The sequence below is a fragment of the Anopheles moucheti genome, chromosome 2 (genome assembly GCF_943734755.1).
Source record: "Anopheles moucheti chromosome 2, idAnoMoucSN_F20_07, whole genome shotgun sequence".
Classification (NCBI taxonomy): Eukaryota; Metazoa; Arthropoda; class Insecta; order Diptera; family Culicidae; genus Anopheles; species Anopheles moucheti.
Window position 1 is genome coordinate 76723254 of NC_069140.1, and position 19709 is coordinate 76742962.

General features: G+C 42.8%; 2 protein-coding genes across 4 annotated transcripts in view; both read right to left on the reverse strand.

The window, feature by feature from the left end:
• Window positions 1-3986, reverse strand: part of LOC128300858 (uncharacterized) — a 26680-nt gene extending 22694 nt beyond the window's left edge. For all 3 annotated transcript variants that reach the window (XM_053037284.1, XM_053037204.1, XM_053037122.1), the window contains exon 1: window positions 3844-3986. The gene's annotated coding sequence lies outside the window, so the exon portion shown is untranslated. The remainder of the gene's footprint in view (window positions 1-3843) is intronic.
• A 3830-nt stretch (window positions 3987-7816) lies between these two features.
• Window positions 7817-14960, reverse strand: LOC128298241 (uncharacterized). The gene is made up of 3 exons (XM_053033988.1): window positions 14761-14960; window positions 13510-13922; window positions 7817-8602 (listed from the first exon to the last, which is right to left on the reverse strand). Exons 1-3 carry the CDS (start codon window positions 14958-14960, stop codon window positions 7932-7934), a joined length of 1284 nt encoding a protein of 427 aa, XP_052889948.1. The 3' UTR covers window positions 7817-7931.
• Window positions 14961-19709: the final 4749 nt, after the last annotated feature.

Consider the following 19709-nt stretch of genomic DNA (forward strand, 5'->3'; position numbering starts at 1 on the left):
GGGGAAACACTGAGGCAATATCAATTCAGTAAACATCTTGTAGGACTCTACACCACTTTTAGCGCTTAACAACCCCAATAGATCTAGGCATGGCTTTATTTGTGACTTTCTTTGGCTTTATTCACTCGTAGAGGCATAATCAGTCCTGTGTACGGGGGATTGGTCATGGTGTGATCTTTAACCGATCCCGTCATGTGAAAACCGGCGCTGCTATCGCTAGAACTACAGCACTTTATGGGCCGGCTTCTGTTAGATACTATAGCCTTTCTCCAGAAGGGAAAATATAGTATAGATGATGTATTGGAACTGACCGACAGATACGTTAAGCGTCTCGATGTAAAACTCCTTGGCTCCGTTGTGACGCCTCTGTTTCAACTAATCTTATCAAATTGTATCTGTTCTGTATTTGTTTTATCGAATTCTGGATAGCTTCAGAAGACGAAACATAGCTGGATTTACCACTAGGTGACTGTAAGAAATTTCCACTGGTAGAGTACTAAGATGTGGCGTAGCCAATAATGTGATTTATCCGTGGTGTGTATGTCTTTTCTTGCGGGCTTACAATTTTCAACCGTTTATTCGATCGTTCATTCAATTCATTTTACATGTAGTTCATTCGTTTCAATTCTATAGTGTTCCTAATCTGTCAAGATGCGTCCGTTTATACTGCTAGCTCGTAGTGTTGTCAAAGTGTAACAAATACAACACATAAATTCATGCAATCTTTCCTAATCGTAACGTATAATTTCAAACATTGACAAAGAAATACTTGGCCTATTTAAAACCAAACTAATTGTATGAATACACATACTAAATGGTAATTAAAAATTGGTGACCACAATACTACACCGTCATACACCGCTCAATAAGGCTAAATGTTGTGAAGTTAAGTGTCGACAAAGAAACATATTCAAAATTACAAATCGCCACCACATAAGCGTGACACTCTACGGTGCGACATACATCCGGATGAGAATGAAGAACAATAACACAGTGTGCTAGCGAGGGTGGAAGTAGAACGTGCAAATGACCAACAAGTATTCAACCTTTTTACATACACTTGCTTCCCTCCTCACCTCGTGTGGTACCATTTATCTAACAAACACACCGCATTGATAACTTGTTTTCCAACGCGCGCACATAAGGGAGACGACCGATCGATGCCCGTGTTTGTGTGTTGCTTCTACATGCGCCACGACAATTGTTGTCACACGCTCCCAGATACGCCAACGCGCTGCTATTTTGCGCGATAACCAACGCGTAAAGATTGTTTTTCCCGGCCCACCCCTAGGGGGGTTCCGAATCGGAAATCGCACACATCGGAAAGTGTGCGGTTTGTAGTGAGCGTAATTCTCTCGCCTGTAGGCCTGAGGGTGCTTTATTTATTTATTTCCTGTAGAGGTATTTCCCACCAGCCAAATACTAAACACATCGGGATAAGAAAAAAAACATCGTTTGCCAGTGTAGAAAAATACACTGCAATAGTGGAAAACACACAGCATACAATAATCATAAAAGGTTGATAAAAAAGTGATCGTCATATGATTTAATCTAGATAAATTAAATTTTATACATGTAGTAACATAAATTTAAGTTAGTGTTCAAAATGTTATCAATTATTACATAAAACCATAAAAGTAGCAGTATTTATTGGTTCTAATAATAGAACAGCATAGTTATTTAATGGTATTACATTATGTTTTTATTATCACTTTTTGGTAAATTAAAGTCATGTTATTGACAAGAAAAGTACGTCATTAATGTATCGCCATAGGGTAGAGTAACTCATAATGAACAATTTTTTATACTGTCCCACCAAATGGCTCTGGTTTGGATACCGTGATTTTCGTGAAATAATATCACTTATTTATAAATTATTTTGTAATTTATTGATTGAATTCTGCGATTACACGCATAAAGCGTGTTCCAAAGATCGTTTACCGCATTCGCAATTGATGCGACATTCTAAAACCCCACCGTCACCATATGGAGTGAGGTGTCAATTCCTGATTTTCATCTGTGCACTCGAATCGCCAACATTTCTCGTTGTCATCCCACTCCATTTCTTACGTCACCGGTCGCTACTTGTTATACACAGGTCGGTCATAACGACCCGATTGTGAGAACGATAAGTAGCTTCAATCGTGCTTCCCATATGTCCGACTTCCACATCTTTCCTATCTTATTCTTGTCTCGTTCAGCTCTATTGAGAAGCATAAATTCTAAATTTTCAAATATAGACAAGAGAGAAAAATAGAATTATAGAGAACAGTTGCAAATATTGAACATTAATTCAAAGGTATTTCATAGTACTTTCGTAAATGAATTAATGTATAATACAAATATGCAAAACAAATTTTAAGCATTTTCCATTCTGCCAGAATTCTAGGCGGTTGAGTAGATTCATTCAAAAACTCCTCGACTGTAGTATGTCGATCTTTATGCGCCTTGATGAAAGTCAAAACGTACTTCACGGGGTTTCAAACATTTTTTAGATTTTTTTTTGTTGTGGGTTGCAATGAAAAACGATGGAAAATCCCATCTGATTGCGATTTCCCAACGCACACTCACGGACATGCATCTTACAACATCCCTTGTATTATTCTTCAGGCGATCCTCATTTACTTCAAGATCGCCAACAAGATCGTGCTACCAAAAACACTCCCATACCCATCGGGCCCATGACAACATCATGCTGTGTTTTTCCGGCGCTAGAACGAACCAACCTACATGTCTTCCCGGGGCGTGTGTCTGTGTGTTCGCGCGCGCGAAACAAGCAACACGCGTACAGGATCCAGTGTTCGCGGGGTAAAAGCGAAAGCATGGGACGATGGGCCCGAAGAAGAAAAAAATGTTCCATCATCGGATAAAATTAAAACGCACCCAGCAGCGCCGTTGTGCCGCGCACCGTTTGTATTTTCCACGCTGTTGTTTCCGCTTTACCGAACGGTCCGGCGTTTTCTTTACCATGCGCTTTAGTTTAGTAGCAAAATTCCGCGAACGCTTTTGCAACCACGCGCATTCGATGTGCAAGACAAACGTGAGATTAGTGCGGTGGAAGGTATGTGCATATGGTTGTTGCTGATCGTGAGATGTTCTCTACTAGTGATGGGTAAAATTCGAATTGTTCCGGAGTCATATTAATCCAACTTCGGGACATTCTACATTAAGCTCTGGTTCATATCCAGGAGATTTATTGAACTTTCTTTTCAGGGAAATTTGATCGAAAATACGGGAAAACTGTGATAAAATACATAGAGAGCATCTATAAAACTTGTATGTACATAAAGTACAGATAAAATTCGTCGAAAAATCTGTACTCTCCAAGAAAAAAGCAGCAAAACCAATGACAGCTGTGGAAAATTTCTAAACTGTGGAAAACCCGCAAGAAAACTATTGCAAATCTCGAGCTAATCACAGATCATTGAAACCTCCAATGTTCTGGGTCCAAAAAGTCGCAATCAAACGAACGCTTACTCCAGAATTAATTCTGGAAACTGGAGTCGATTCCGCTGTCTACTTCGGAATCGAATCCAGTGGCTTACTGCGGAGTTTAGTGTCGACGTCACAGTAATTCGTAGTGAAATACGGAGTCGTATTCGGGAGCTTCGGATTCGACTTCGGTTTTTGTTTTAGACCCGTATCCAGTTGTTAGGCTCCGGAGTCGGATTTGGCTGATGAATTCGTTACAGATTTCGTATCACTATTCTCTACAACGTTTTTTTTTTTTCAATGAAAAAAGACAGGAAATTCCTATGCGGATTTATCATAAGCATTAAATTTCGTATTGATTTTCTGCACAAACAATACACAAATCAATTTATTTTCTTATTCTATACTTACTTATTGAAATTTGCAGCCAACCATGTAGGTTCTGGACGCCTTGTTGCTCAATATCCGGTTTGGCAATGATTTTCCAACTATCAAGTTAGCAGAGGAAAATTCTGTTCGATGTATAACAACTCCAGCCTACTGCTGCTGACAGCTTTATCGGTAGTAGTGAAATTGGAACTGGACAACGCAGCGTTTTCAAGAGGCTTTAGGAATCGTACACACTTGCCCCACAAGAAGGATAAGTGTATTGTATGTGGTGTGTGTGTGCGTATGTGACCTTAAAAATCTCGCTCTCTCACACTGCACTTATACAACTGGTTATTCAGGTATTTATTTTCTTTTTGCTCAGACTTTTTCACTTCAGCACACTACCCCACTAACACCAACAAACACAAACGCACCTTGCAATTTTGAGCAAGATTTACATCAGCTGATACGAGGGCACCGTAGCCTACTGATAGACAAGGACACTTGCAATTGATGTGGCAGGAAAAGACACACCAAAATAGTGGGTTTAAGTTACACTGAACATTTACACACTTCACGTTCTGTTAGCAGCACTGAAAAACGGAAATTATGTACAATTACGCACCAACAAAAATAAAGATTGCACCGCTAAGGAAAAGTGGAAAAATCGAACAAATTTTTGAAATTACACGTATATTTTTCACTGCGTTCGGACATACGCATACGGACGCATTACAATCGTACCCCAACACGGTACCAACACAAACGATCAAACATCGTACCATACCGGGGCATTGAAACGGACGAGCGTGCGCTACACGTACGGTGTTATCTTTGCGTTTGCGATAATTGTACAAAAAAAAAACAACCGGAAGCAGCACACAGCAGACTTCCTCACTTCCGCAAAGAATTCCACTCTTGGTTTATTATAATTTAATTTCCACACCAAATGAACACTAATGAATGGCTTAATATCGCAAAAGGAAAAGCGTTGAATTTTCCTGCATCACCTGTTCACCACGGTCACACCTGTACTGATAGGCTCAACCTGACAAACCCAATCAAAGGGCACGGATTTGCAGCAGGAAAAAGATATCAAAACACTGGCCCTCGCAAACAACACTCGTGGATCATTCGTTTATCAGTTGATAAGGGTGAATAAATATAATCCCCCCAAAAAATGGTTGCGCTATACCACGAAAAAGAATTAAAAACTGCAAGATAAGCGATAACTTGTTGCAAAATACCACCGGAACGCGAACGACAGGCTGCAATCTTCTACCACAAACTGACCGTAAAAAAACGGCACCCCTCACAACAAACGCAACGGACGGACGACGACACAAATAACAAAAAGGAAAAAGGAACAAAAAACCACCCCTATATCTTCGTGGTGGCCGGTGGTGCGCACAGGTAGTGCAATGCTTCTGTATGTGTGTGCGTGTGTGTTGGTGGATTTATACCGAAAAACGCTGTGCCGCTTCAATGACGTACATGCACACACACTACGTCGGGAATAGCTTACGGGCGCAATACGCAGCAGTGCGCTCGCGCGCAGGTAATACGCAAAGCAAAATACCAATAGTTTCACCACAAATACACGCATAACAGCACACAACTGATGGAAGGTATTTTATTTCATTGTTAAATTTCCCCTTTTGCCTTCCTTCTCCCCACCCCCTCTATTGCTCTTCAATACACACACACATTACGAAAATAAACGTACATTTTCCTTGTTATTTGTTTTTCCCCCTCTTTTCACTCTGGTTGCGCAAAGTGCGTGTGCACACTTGCGTTGTTTGTGTGTTGGATGCAAGGGTGTCTTCCCCATTTTCGGGTGCCCTTTCCTACGTTGATTTCCTCGCTCGCGTGGGTTTTCCCTCGTGCACAGTGGCCTTAATGAAATGCGTTTTCCTTCCTAAACTCACCCTCACTACTAGTTTTAACGCAACCGTAGTAAACCGTGTTCCAGTTTTACGCACCCAGGATGGAAGATAAGCAGCGCGCACCACTACTCAGCTGATTTAATTTTCTTTCACTTTCCCCAACCTGTTGCACTGTTTTCCGCCACCCCCGGGGCCATACCATTCCCGCCCGGTCCCTTCCATTGCTTTCCTTTTTTTTGTAGCACGCACACACACACAATTTCGCATAAAGGCCCACGACTTGCGAAACCAATTCTGTGGACGGGACAAACCCCAATTCACTTCCTTCTCCCAGGGTCACACACAACGAACGCACGCGACGTGTCACGATAAGGGGGGGTTATGGGGAATACCACGATTTCAGCTAGACCTCCCCGCCCCCTGCACAACCCCTTTTTTCTTCACGGTAACGCGGATTCGGTAATTTCTGGCTACCGCCTACGCGCGATCGATCCACTTTTTCGTCTTACCAACAAAGCTACTCCGATTCTGCACGGACGCATACAACCCTGTAGGGTGTGTTTTTCCGTCACAAATTTACGTTCAACCCCCGACAGACTAATAACACGCAGCGCAATCCAACTTTACGAAGAGCACAACATATTTTGAACGATTTCTAGTGCGAACGAATGAAGAACTGCACCGTACCTTGAACGAGGTTGTCGTTTGACAGATGGAAACACAGCTGTGAAGCAGTGGCCACATATGGATGCAGTGGATTGTGATGAAATGTTTAAAATGAAAACAATTGAAATAAGCAGTGATTTTATTTCAATTATTAATTTTTATTGCATCAATTGCTTTAGTTAGGTGTGATACAATTTAATAGCAAACTATTTTCTTTATATATTTAATTTTCTATTCTAAACGTTTGTTTTGTTTTGGATACGACCACAGCGTAACGCGCATGATCAATCTGAGCGGTGCACAAGGTTGATAGACGTCATGATGGACGCGAGAGCGCTTTGGCAGCACTGCTTGTTTCTGATCATGCGTGATCATAGTGATCTTGAACGGAAAATTCGAATCAACTTTTCCTCAAACATGCATTTTTCTATAAATTACAGTAATAAATGATCTATTCTAGATCTTATTTAAATATAATATTCGATTTTTAAATCTCTTGATGGGATAACTTCGTAACCGAAGAACCGAATATTTAGTGTCAATTGTCAACGATCATTCAAAAATTTCTTCGTATTCCTTGCTATTTTACGAGAAATCGATAGATCCGTCCTGTTCAATATCACATGGTCTGGCTTGCCCTGTAGTCCTGATATTCTTATATTGCGCCGACATGACATGACGCTCCTATACAACGCTCCTATACGCTCCTCCTCCGCCAAAAAGTACCTTCTTCACACGCCCTGCTCACAAATATTGCCACAGATATTCCACAGAACCCTATGGTTATGGCGAGAGCGTCGGTGCCCTTCGTCAGTATCGTCCGAAACTCATGAACGTAGAGAACTACAGGAAATAAGAGTCTTCTGGATCGTAGGAGTTTGTGGAGCCCATAGTAGGTATTTCGTTGCTTACCAACCGTACCAAGACAGCAGAACTCCTCTATAATCTCAAGATCGCCGCCATCAACTGATGCTCTGCTGTCCAGGCGGGATATTCAGGGCTCCAGGCTATCAAAGTCTCCGTCAAGAAGTCAGTTTGGCTTCGTCGCATTTAAATTCAATCCTAACCTTAAAGATTCGCGTTGCAGCCCGATGTTTGGACTTAATTTTTGGAATGCTCGAAGGATAACCAAAGTCTTCGCCTAGAGTTTCATGATTGAACAAACAAATGGCCAAATTTCTTAAAAAGCTGTGAGGTATATTGAAATATATCCAATTTTTTAAATAAACATACGTCTGAGAAAAAAACGGACGGTATTTTGTAGCGCATTTCAAATTATTGCAATTTAAACCGATAAAAAGTGCGTACGAAAACCTTTATTCAAACCGCATCCAAATATTTCGGATTAAAAATTACACAGAAAGACACGGAAACCCAATTTTTAAAAGAACAATTAATTGTTTAACGGTATTTACATTTCATACATGTATTCGCCATCCGTTCGGCTCGCGCTAATCGCACTGTAATAGATACCCTCCGTTCACGATCTCGTCCGCTAACCTTTACCTTTTAGTAAATGATTTAAATTATCTTATCCACCTATTGTTTTGTTGGTGCAGTGCGTACAATCGGCCGGCTCTATTTGGCGATATATCGATCGAGGTTGTTCCAGTTGCAGGAGTAATCGATCTGCAGCAGACCCTTTTTGCTTAAGCTGAAATGTTGCGGTGTGTAACATACGTTAGCGTTGGTCGCTGCGATCGCAATCGCGGTAGCCGGATCCAGCATCTGGCTCGGGCGCCTAGCAAGGCTCATACTCTGGCTGACGACGCTGACACTGCGGGACCGCCGCCTCGTCGGGCTGCCACCGGCCGTACCGGGCAACCCGCCGCTGCTGGTTGTGGCGTACAGCGGCACGTGTTCCGCCTCCTGCCGGGCACACTCGAGACAATCGTTCAGCGTGTAGTAGTTGTGATGATCGGACAGGATCGTCCCAGTCACGGACGGTGGTGGTCCGAGCGGCAAACCCGGATGTCCCTGCTGATGGTGATGTGGATGATGATGATGGTGGTGGAAGTGTGCCGGCGGAGGCGGCGGTGGAGGTGGCGGTGGCAGTGGCATGTAGCAGCAGCTTGGCTCGTAATACTCGTACGACGGTGGGCCAGGAAACTCCAGCTGTGGTAACGGTTTGGGCAGCACTATGGGACGCCTGTTGGAAGCGCTCTTGCCAAAACCGGGCGTATGGAGTCGCAGGGCCGACATCGAACTATCACACGAGCTTGGCTGCTCCGTCGATGAGGTTTCCAGATCTACAAAATGAGTGACCAAAAAGTAGATAAATGTTAATATTAACTAGCGATACACGTTTGCGCCTAACAGTATGCAATCTAAAGTCTCAGCAATACACAGGAGAGCAAAGAGCAAAAACCTTGAGGAATCAAACCGCGAAGGACCCTTCGAATGCTTTTGACGGTTAACCGCTTTTAGGAACGAAGGGCAATACAGTGGAACTCCAAAAAAGCAAACTGCACTTATCGAAAAACCGTAAATGGGGCAAGTAACGCACAAACAAGATCACCTCGCACCGTTACAAGTAACTGTTGGAAAAAGTGTTGTGACCTTCTGGAAGTATTTTAATCTGAACTACATTCACTGCAAAGCGCAATTTCGGGTAGGTTGCGCTTGGTTATCTGCCTTATTAAACGTAATTAAAATGCATTTTCTGCAAACGTTATCAAAGACCTATTTCAGACCTTCATTATATAGGCCGAAGAAGAATAGGTTTCAATTCCTCACACGTTTCTGGTCTCTGTTACACTTGTAATTATCATATTAACGCACCAAATTGGGCTAATTTCTTCGTGTCGGTCACGAGGAATTACTTACAGCGCACTCGCACAACCAATTCCGGCCGTTTTTCGAACATGTCGACACCTCTTTAACTTCCTTTTGCTGAAACTGAACCTTATCACATCCACTAGTAGCTCAACTTCAAACTCCCAGGAAGATTTCACAGACCCTGATCTGAATGCAGTTCGGCAACGTACGTTGTAACTACACCCTCAACACAATCACCAGATGTCAGATCACTTGATCGCGTGCACAAATTTTGAACTTCACGAGCACCTGAGCACCGTCCCCAATTGTGCGATCTCCACACACGGCACATTCCACGGCAAATCGGAACGACCCGAGCAGTGTCCCGCGCCACCACGGCCAGACGGGGAAAATTGGAACACTAGGCCACACTAGGCAGCACGGCAATGATGATCCTGTCTGCCTGCACCCAGCGCGAATGAGAGAATAATGGGATCGACGGAAAAAAAGGCACCACATCCGTACGGGGGCAAGATCGTACGCTAAATGGCATAACCGGTGCGTCCGGCATACGACGAAAGTGCTGCTGAAACGCGAACCAAACAACATACCCCAGGTCGACTCACTTCGGCTCCTAGGGGGGATTTCGGTTGCCCGTGCTATTTCGAACGAAAGTAAAGGCGCTGGTGGACGGTGGTGGACTGCCGACGGTCTAGGGTCTCTGGCCCTAGTTAGACCGTCAGCAGCAACAACGCGGAAACCACGAACCCGGAGACCTGTTGCAGCGCTCGAGGAAATGGGAAATGTGAAGACACTCGTCATATGGTACTGATTGTATGTACGTGTTTGTTTTTTCTCTCTCTCTCTCTGTCTGGTTTTCCTACTTTTTCCTTTAACCACTCATCCGTACATTCCTCTTGTTGGTTCTGCTCATTGCCTAGACAAGCCAATTGCCCTCGCAGTATTAAACATGGCGTTTTATGTTGGCCAAAGTTCCGTTGTAGTCAGTGGTTGGCTCGGTATCAAGCGCTCACACACGACTCACCGTGAATGGGAGCTGGCCGTTGCAGTGGAAGTTCTTCCCGTACGTTCTTCCGACGAACGGTTCGGCAATGGATGGACGTCGTGCAAAGGGAGATCACATTGCTTGGTCTCTGCGTTGGCTCACACTCACACCCCAACTGGGTACTGGGGATCAAGTACCCGCCACGTCTAGTGAGCAACGGATCAGCGTGTTTGTCTGTTTTTGCTTACCGTAACACAACCGAACGAAACAAAACAAACTTCTCGTTGCGTGATGATTGTGCGTTATTTAATCTTAAACAAATGCCTTCTGCTTAAACTCTCAAGAGTCATAGCTAACAGCATTCGTGCTGCAGATCACGTACCAATCGTGCATTGTTGGAAAGATAGACTTTAAAAAAATTTGCCAAAAACTGTTACAGTATACACATTTCGACAGACTCTTTTTAGGTGGCAAATATCATAAAACGTTCAACGAAATTGTTTCCTTCAACCAAAATCTTGTAAAAGAGAGGAATTAAGCTAGATGCTTTTTAATACTCTGCTCACGCTTGTGATCTTCTGCTAAAGAATCTGAATTTCATGATCTTTCGATCATATTTTAATCAGATTTACCTTCAAAATGAGTTGAGAGAAGCTACGGTTAAGGTTCCACTCAAAAATGATCGGAGATGATCAGCTGAATAAAGTGTGCATACATGGGGGAACCCGCTTTAGAATTCAAGTAATGGGACGTTTTGTATATTTTAATCATTGAATAAAGTCAATGTATGTCATATGCAACAAAACAGACGGCTCAATCATTCTTCTCAAGAATAGACAAAGCGCCTCAAATGCTTAACTGCTTATTTAGAAGTTCTTGGACTTAGAAGAACTTAGAACTTCAAGATTAAATATTCAGCAAGATTAGATATCAGCCTTAAGGTAGTATCAAGATATTCTCCAAGGATATACTTTAGCCTAACAGTATTTGTCATTTATGTGTCCAACAAAATGGAGCTGTTAGTTCTTAGTGGCTATAACTCCAGAGATATTTTGTCCAGTTCTCCAATTTTCGATGTTTGATCAGTGTTCGAAATGATTTGTTTTCATCATTGTAAAAAAATTAAAAGAAATTCATTGATTAAATATTATCCCATGTCACATCAGTTATATAAACTTTACTTTCGATTTTTTTAATGAATAAAAAACTTTGTTTTTAAGTTTGTGCATTATAGTGTTATAAGAAGTTACGATTAGCACAGCAAGAATTACTTGTGGAGATCGACAGCAGTTAAAAATACGATGTTTTAATTGTTTTAATAAGTAGTCTCCAAATATGTGCTTTAATTTCAAGGCGTGTGTGCAAATCTCACTGACGGATCTACATTTATGGCATTTTATACCTTCTTTATAGCATCATATTTTATAAAATACTGATTTTCTGTTCAATCTTTCGAACAATTGATTGATTTGATTTTCATTGATTGATGAATGATGAATTATATAATTTCAAGGTGTTCCAATTTGTGTTTGGCTCACTGTGTGTCGATCAGCTTAAAAAATGGATTTGTTGTGCATTGGCTACTACCTATACTTTATAAATTACCTCAATTTCTTTAAAACCAAATCAAACAATTTGATACAAATTACGACAATGCGCAATCAGTCAGCGAGAGGTCGCACTTAAACAAATTGAAATTAAAAGTTATTCTGCCCGTAATTAATATCATCCGCGCTAGATTGAGGTCACCGCATAGACCGGCCGAATGGCGTACCGATCTTTGACATGCCGAATTGAAGCCGAACAATGTCTTGCCGTGCTGAGGCAGTAAAACAACGAACACAAATCGCAAGGTATTTTCGCTACTTTACAATCATGCGGCAGCATGACGTCCAAGCAGCCGGGTTCTTTCGTTTCGCCTACTGCGTTCCAGTTTGTTCACCGGTGCGCTAGTGACGAAATCAGGCCGTTACGCAGCAGCAACGCTGCAATTTGCACCCGATGCGTGTACCTCGACCGATTGGATATATTTTTGGCAGGGCTATTATGCCCTCGCCTCGCACCCGAAGTGACGAGAATCTGAAGCGAAGGTGTACGAATATCAGAGCAGAGAGATTGCTTACGACGAAAATAAATACGTGAAAGAATCTTTCCTCAATAATTAAAAACTTTTTTTTCCAGTCTGCTGTTGGACACAAGGCTCTCGTTTTCAGCTGTTGCGCACAGTTATGTCACAGCATTCGTGCCGAATTGTGTTGAAATTCTAATTACCGTTCAGAACGATATTGGAAACGCATTTCCCCGGGTGCAGCGCAAGGGAGAAAAAAACAGCCAAGCAACCCGTGCAAAATAAACAAGCACCCAATTATGGGAACTCCGACTAAGCAGTTCATCAAACGGTAGTTTTGTCCATAATGATGGACAGTTTCAGCAAAGTGTAGCAAAAACCGGCAGAAATAAAGTAAAGCAGCGTTCCGATCCGCTGCACGCTTCATTGATCCACAGCGGTGGCGTATTGGGTTTGTAAAAACTGGCCGATGTTGAGCCGCTCAGTCGAGTATCGTAATGGAAAACCTAGTAATTTACCATAACGACCACCACGACCCACGCTCCCCGGGGGTAACTCACAACGCTGGCCATTTGTCAACATGTTTTGCCCTTCGGTTGGACCGCGGTTGCCAATCGTTGCCGTACCTATACGGACTGTTGGCGCTGCCTTACCCCATCGCTAATAGTTGACGCGTTTAACGCAAGAATGAGACCATTGGAAGAAGGCCCAACGTCGTTCGAACGAACGAAAAACTGGACCAACAGGTTTTCTATCAGGTCTTCTAATGATGCAGCTTCCTGCAGGGCCAAGAATCCCGCTCGTTGACCGATATAGACCGACGCTCTCTACCCGCAATCAGCCGCAATCGAAGACGCACCGTGCGCACTTGAATGTGTGCCATTGCAATGTTTGCCCTCGATTGCCACGGTATCACCGTCACGGGGCAGTTCACCTACTTTTATCTATTTTCACCTTCACCAAGGCACGGAATTCTGACGATACATCTTCAACATCGCTGTCCGTGCGGTATCTGAGTTTCGCTGCTTCGTGTCGGGAACCAGGACACAGCAGGAGTAGGAGCCATCATCTTACCACTTTCACAACCCCAAAAGCCCTCTGCGAGCATAATAGCCGGGTGACTTTCAGGGTGGTGTGTTGGCGAAAAACACACGGCAAAAGGTGCCGAAGAGTGGCCAATGTATGCACGTACAGGAAGCAATCATCGCATCCGGTCGGTACCGGGTCCGGTTTTGGCGTGCAAACCGGTTCGATTAATAGGTCCGACCGATCGTACCACACCTTCCGGAAGTGCGGCAGATCAGAGACCCCGCAAAACGCCTTACCTGTGTAGGAGCTGTAGACATGTTCATCGCCTCCGATGCTATCCTCGTCCATAACGGTATCGTAACGCTCGGTGTAGAATCCGTCCTCGTCCTCTTCAGCGTTTAGCTCTTCCTCCTCCGCTTCCTCCTCGTCCTCCTCTTCCATCTCGCTTGGACGCTCCTCCATCGGGTGATGATGCGATCCCGCGTCGAGTTCATCCTCCGGCGGCAGCAGCACGCCACTCTGACGCTCCAGGGCTTCCTCCCGTGCATCGGTTTCGAACTCGGGATCGATTAGCTCGGCACTGGAGCAATCGCGACACTCGAACCCATTACCGTTCAGCTCGCCGGGCACGTAGTAGAACTTGGACTGTATCGGTTCACCGGCTGGCGATGGTGGTACTTCGGACTCGGACGTTGGATCCATCACTTGTCTACAGAAATGATGAAGAAAGCACAAAAGCAAGATGAAAAACCTACCAGAGCATAGCACAGGCCCTGAGCGCTCTTTGGACGTGTTGAATTATAGACATTTGCACGTCACGGTAACTTGGGGCCCTGAGACGTTCATCATCGCGTCGCACCTCATCTGCATGAGGATGACCGGTTGGTATGACGGTGACGGTTGGTTTGTCCTAACGGAGTCATTAATTAAGTCACTCGCCACACTCACCGTACGGTACCCCTGGCAAACGGCAATGGACAAGAATGTGAATGATGACTGTTGGGGTGATCAAAACGTGATCCACGACAAGACTGGTGTGTGTCTCATGGTTGGGATGCAACCAAACAGCCTAGAATTCCTACAGTGGAGTTATTGAGATATTTCTACTCAAAGCCTAACCTTATAACCTATCGTAACACTTGGACAGTTCAATGAAATATGCATCTCTTAGAATTACATCCTTTTCAATTAAGTACGATGCGTCCAACCAACTCCTGCACAATCTCTCACTGTTTTATGTCATAACCAACCAGCACCATATAAACCCTCAAAGATTACCCGAAGCTAACTGCCAATGGAACCACATTCCACAGCGTATGTCCATCGCAAACGTGTGCCATTAAGAATAGGAATATCTAACCTTGCCAGCAGACCGATCTGGCCAATTAGATACCTGAAGATGCAAATTAAATTTAGCATATTATCCATTCCAATTACAACCTTGACGCGTTTGCTTGAGCAACAGGTCTTTTCCTTCCCTCCAACTTGCTTACGATGCATCCGATTCTTGTTCTCATTCCTCCATCATGCACACGCGAGACACTTACTTGCGAATGTAGACATAGTTCTCCATATCCCACGGATCGACATATCGCCGGTTAAAGATGGTGTTCGGACCGTCCTCGAAAATCGCACGTCGGACGTAATCGGACTCTTCCGCCGAGTCGTACTCCTTCGCGGTGTAGTAGATCGATTCGGCCGTCCGGCGGGACGATGCAAAACTGTCAAACCCTGCGTACGCCGGCATGTTTCATGTGGGGTGTTCGGTGGTGGATCGTTAATTTACGCGGTGCGCTAAATGTGCGTTAATGCTAGCAGATACTAATATCCAAACAGCTAGGGATAGTCCCAGTGTTATTGCTGAAATGAGACAAGAAAATTCGGTGTTAATTTTTTATTGCGGTTAATTAATAATTACATCCACAACAGGAATTGAGGGTGAAACGTATACTCAAACACTTATATAAAATTTTAAATTCCAAATATTGCAAATATTGCGGGAATAGTTGAAGAAGTAGATGCAATTTGTCATAGAGAGTTACAAAAACAGACGGGATATTGAAGATGTGGAATTTTTGAGGAAGTTGTTGAGGGCAAGTCTTCAGTTTTATTAACGTATATAAGTATATAATTTATATTTTACTCGCGAGACTCTTAGAATATTAGAATAACTAAGATCAAAATTGTATAACACAGACGAACGGAAGGCTCTGAATGATCTTAGCGTGAATACCAAGGGTATTAGGAAATTCCTATCATGTATATGAAGAACCGGACTTCACAGAACAGGACCGGAACAAAATCCCATCCGGACCCATCCCCCGTACGCAGGGCAGACAATCTTGCTACCGGTAAAATCAGTCAAAGAAAGTCAAAAATAGTTGGCCTTGAAGTTGTTGCGTCGGTAAGGAGGAGGATATGTTGAATGACACCAGACGACCCAGTCCCTAAAGCTCTTTTAGGTCATCAACATGGACAGAAGAATATGTCCAAATCGAGAAGGAATGATGGTGTTGATGAGTCCACCGGTAAAAACCTCGATTAATAGCTCGACGGTAAACTTTATAGAGAACTTCTGCTAGAGACCAAGACTGCGATATAATTGGTCTGGAGAACCGTAACTGTCATGTATGAGATCCTTGAGAAAGGATCACGCTTAATCCATATGTAACGAATAAACGACCAAATTAAGTTGAAATAATGACTTATATGCTTTCTCCAGTACCTTCAGTATAAATTATTCATTGATGAAAATACTCGTCAGTGAGATGTTTAGAAGACTTCCGCTAAAGTTATAACATTGTTATTTGGGAATTGAAAACAACCTACAATTGATAATCAAGCTTTAACTTGCAGTGATGATAAGACTCGCTATAACCTATTGTCAACAAATTGTTTACAGTATTTTGCATATTGTTATACAAAGAAAATCAACTCAAAACCCCTCCTTCAACAAACTAGATCGTCTCAAAATGTTGCGGAATAAATATTTTGATACGCTTTTGGCAAGACGCTAGACAAGTTGCATAACCTTGCAAAATCACTAACCATAATAGCACGCACTGTAAGGAAAACACATTTCTGGGTGCAGTTCCACCGATCGCGTGCACGATCTTCATCCACAGGGACCACTCCTTGGTGCATCTCTTTGTTCGAAACGCATCATTCGCTACGCAGTCAGAAACATCTTCAGCCTTTGAACTTCATCACCATATAGGAGGGTGCGCGCGGGATTGCGTCTTGAATGCTTCGAAAATGCTCAACAAAAACACGATGTTCAACAACTTTCTCCACGCAACCGTTTCGGAAAACGACAGTGCAAACACAGAAAACGCTGGCGGGCCCACCGGAGTCCACCCGAGCCCGGGGTGAGTTTTGTTTATTTTTATGTGCATCTAATGCGCAACGATTGCTACACGACCACCGTGGGTGATGCTGTACATGCGTAGGGGCCAATGGCTGAAATCTTCCCCGTACTCCGTGTGTATGTTTACGCAGCGGGTATTGGTGAAAAACCCGGAGTAAACAAAACTGGACAGATATTGAAAAACAGCAATGCAAAAAGACTGCGTACATCTGCACAGTGGGCAGTGGTTTGGCGAATGGAAAACTGGAATACAAAGATCACTAATAACAACCGTGGTGAAAATTTTTTTTTCCCCAGCTGAGAGCAGTAGGCGACGGCACAGTGTGCGCGATAGAGGGAAAGAGAAACATTTGCGAAATTCATCGATTACATTCAAGCTTTAGTGATGGGTATGATACGGTCTCTGGGATGTGTACATCTGTAACGATCAGATAAGCTATTCCTGTTTGAAAGGCGTTCAAAATCATGTACACAACAGCTTATTGATTTTAAAGGGAAATCTACCCTTTGATCAAGTTGTTGAAGGATTGAATAACACGAAAGAATAAAGGGGAATTATGTTTTTATTATATGCAGCACGAAACGGAAGTAATTGTGATAAATTGCGGGCCTTGTTATTTTTTGTTATAGCGTTATCATATCTATAGGGTGTTTGATAATACTTGTAGCCTGTTAACACTTTGACCCCGAAATGTCTATGAAGTTAGGTCTATAATACTTTGAAGAAAAAGTGGAAATTAACTATCACTAGTGCTGTCTGACCGGAATTAGCCATTAAATTTCATTTTCATATTCAAACACTTTCTTGACACTGACAGTGTGAAAAAAAGAAAGAAAGCCCCGATATATGGCATATAAAATCTAAAAGACACGATTCGTAACATTTAATTAGCTAAAATAGCTGAACAAAAAAGAACATAAACACATCTTGATCTCAATTAAATAAAACGTAGTCTTATCAGATAGGTAATAGCCAAAGAGAGAAAGAAAAAAACAGAAAAATAATAAAGAAAAGAGAACTTCCGGAAAGGAAAAGAGATTACGGAGAGGTCGAAGTCAAAGAACTAACAAGAGGAGATACTCAGAAGAGGAGAATTCTTGAAATGGTATAGAAAGTAGTCATCAGACATCAGACGATGGTGACTATTCAAACGAAAGGTGCATTGGGACAATTGGGGACCTGTGAGATGTCCATGACTTTATATGTCAAAATTGGTGCTTAAACAAGATCAGACGCCATACGGCCATGTCCTGTCTTGCGTATGAAATTTCATTCGCAAAAATACTCTTTATATTTAGTTGTATTTAGCAAACTAAACTATCCAGCCAAGAGATCATTTGGGAGTGTTTTTTGTGCAGATAACCTCATTAATAATACTTTATAAAATGGCATATTTAAATTTTATTCTAACATTTTGTACTTGTATTCCAGTTTAATGTCTACTCAGTGCTACACAATGTAACTTAACCTAACTTAGATGAAAATTAGATAAACGATATGAAATGATTAAACATAATAATTTATTTCGAAAAAAATGCCGTAATTTTTAACCACCCTGTATAGAAATTGCCATAAAATATCAATTAAATAATTCCGCTTCCGTTCACCTTTCACCGATGCAATAAGAAACTATTATTCTCACTCGCCTTCAAAAAAACAGTCCCCCTTTCCAATAACATTACATCCTTACATGTAAATTAACGGGAAAGTTTCCACCCAACCCCAACCATGCACTTGATGGACGTTAATCCCCATTGGCACCCCAGCTAAACCGCATTCAAGTAATGGCCCGTTGTATAATTTTCTCTGCAATGAAATTGTCATCAGCGTCCTAAATATGACAACCCTTATGCAGGCTGTTACACAACAACCATGCCACCGCCGGGCCACTTTCCGGGTTGCAATAATGGAGGTTTTTAAGCAAATCCGAGAAACTTCCATTTCTCAACGTACTTTCCTTGGTGCAGCGTGAACGTTATAGCGCTTATTGACATCGAATTTTTCACCCAACGATGACAACAGGGTAACGAAAAAAGAAAAACGGGGGTTTGATGTAGGTAATCTGCCCTGCAGAGTATTCAGCGTTCCATTCATCCATTCCATCCACTGGTTGTAATTACACCCACGAACATCGATTAATGTGCCGAAATAATCATATGTTTGGGAGCGCACCAGTGCTTCCGTGATCGGAGCGCAAGCTTCCGCGCGCTATTAGCACAATTTAGCCCAGCTGTCGGAATAGTAATTGCAACATTTAGAGTTTTATGTGCTTCTTTCTGCTTGTTTTTTCGCTGAGCCAAAATTAAATCCCCAACATCCGATCGGGTGGGTTTCGGAGCTTTGCCAGCAGTGTACCGGGGCCTTACTGTCACCATTTGCGCTCATTACATCAACCGTCATCACCCAGCCAGGTGTAAATGTTTCGGCGTTTGACATTACTTTCCGGCGGTTTCGGCGAAACGAAAGGGAAAGTTAAGTGAAAATTGTCCAAAAATTAAACGAAATGGAAATAAATCCCAAACGCACGGGTTCACGGTGAATACGAAACCGTAAATCTACATCAGAAAAAAAACATGTGGAAAGTTTTGTTGTTTGGTAAAACACATTTTCATCACCCTCCGGAATCAATCGAACGCTTTAAATCGAGCGATTGAGGGAAACCATTGCGCGCTGAATTTTCCCGCCACATTCCGGTCACGGTACGACGCACCGCTGCTGCTGTTCGCTCCGAGTAATCGCGCACATTTTATGCTTCGCGATTCACTTCCCTTCGGCGACAGGCAAGGCTCGACCGCAAGATCCACAACACGCGCGTGACATTGGGGCCGGTGGAAGGATTGATCTCGTTCGGTGACGGTGATCATTCGACATGGGTTTCTTTTTCTACCCTTACGTCCAACTCGAGCGGTTGATTCAGTAGCAATTTTACTGCAAATCGTTTAGCAATTACATGAGAGAGATACAGCGAGAGAGAGAGAGAGAGAAAAAAACATACAGCAAATCAGCGCCGGTCATGCGTTATTTCCTGTGAGGATGAGCTGATCTTTTGCAACCGGATCGTCCGGATGTGCATTCGGACAGTAATTAATTTATAGCTATATTTTTATTTGAAAGATGTCCCACCATAT